Below are 1,181 nucleotides of genomic sequence, written 5' to 3' on the forward strand. Positions count from 1 at the left end.
ATACATACAAACATACATACATACATACATACATACATACATACATACATGCATACATACATACATACATACATACATACATAAATACATACATACATACATACATATATACATACATACATACAGCTACCCTCACACACACACACGGCTTGAGTTTTAATGTAAATTATCCTCTCACCATCCAGCCTACCAGGGCCCCTTCTGCTGGGTCTGGGTATCGTTCAAAGACGCACACGCACTCACACGCACACACGTCAAGACCAATGGGATCAACTCCTGCGCCTGGTTTGGGGCGACAGACCTCGTTTGCAGATAAAACAAATCGCACACCTGCGCAGAAAAACCGCAGTGTGCAGTTCAAATTTGAGGACCAAAAGTACAAATCTGACTATACGGGTATGTGTGTAGCGTGTGATGGCTACTAATTGCACGCTGTCGTACATATCTGTATGTGTGTAAGTGTATATATATATGTATATGTATATGTATATGTATATATATATACATATATACAAAATGCCAGATTCTATCTGGTCTATGGTGAAGAATACAGAGAAAACTCGGGCTATGGCGGATAGGTCGTATCGACAGTATTGGTAGACTCTCGCCGTATAATGTATTTTTGTGTGTTGTTAGTTTACGTTATACGGCATATTTTGCTTTTGCTTTTGCTTTTGCTTTTGCTTTTGTTCTTGTTTCGTTGTTGATGTAGCAGGTCTTGTATTTTTTTGTTCTATTATTGTGCTGTGGGTTCATAGTTTATCTAATGGTCATATCACACACAATAGTGCAGTGTATACCTATGTCAGAGTTCGGTACGATAGGGTCGGTCAGATGCAAGAAACGCGAATAAGATACAAATTATATAGACCCCCTCGTAGGCCTATGTATAGCGAACACAAACGTACAAACGCTCAGGGTGAGTAACCATGTTTGCTTGTTTCGAAATTTACTGCGTTTCGTTTGAATAGGGTTCAATAGACAACTTATTTTTATGTTGATTGTCTCTTTTCAGATGTTGCCGAAGTCGATAGTTACGAAAAGTTCATCCAAGCCAGCCCCATGCCACCCTTCTCGTACACAGACACTTTCCAGAAGAACACACTCAGCTCAACAGCACACTCGACTCGAAGGTGAAAATCAGCATATATATGTATATATATGTATGTATGTATATATAT

The 1,181-nt window shown here is 39.1% G+C and overlaps 1 protein-coding gene across 1 annotated transcript; it reads left to right on the top strand.

Moving 5' to 3' along the window:
- Positions 1-263: 263 nt before the first annotated feature.
- Positions 264-1,137, top strand: SARC_16752 (hypothetical protein; the record flags this gene model as incomplete). The annotated part of the gene is made up of 2 exons (XM_014289146.1): positions 264-396; positions 1,016-1,137. 2 exons carry the CDS (start codon positions 264-266, stop codon positions 1,135-1,137), a joined length of 255 nt encoding a protein of 84 aa, XP_014144621.1.
- Positions 1,138-1,181: the final 44 nt, after the last annotated feature.

Source organism: Sphaeroforma arctica (genome assembly GCF_001186125.1).
Source record: "Sphaeroforma arctica JP610 unplaced genomic scaffold supercont1.8785, whole genome shotgun sequence".
NCBI lineage: Eukaryota > Ichthyosporea > Ichthyophonida > Sphaeroforma > Sphaeroforma arctica.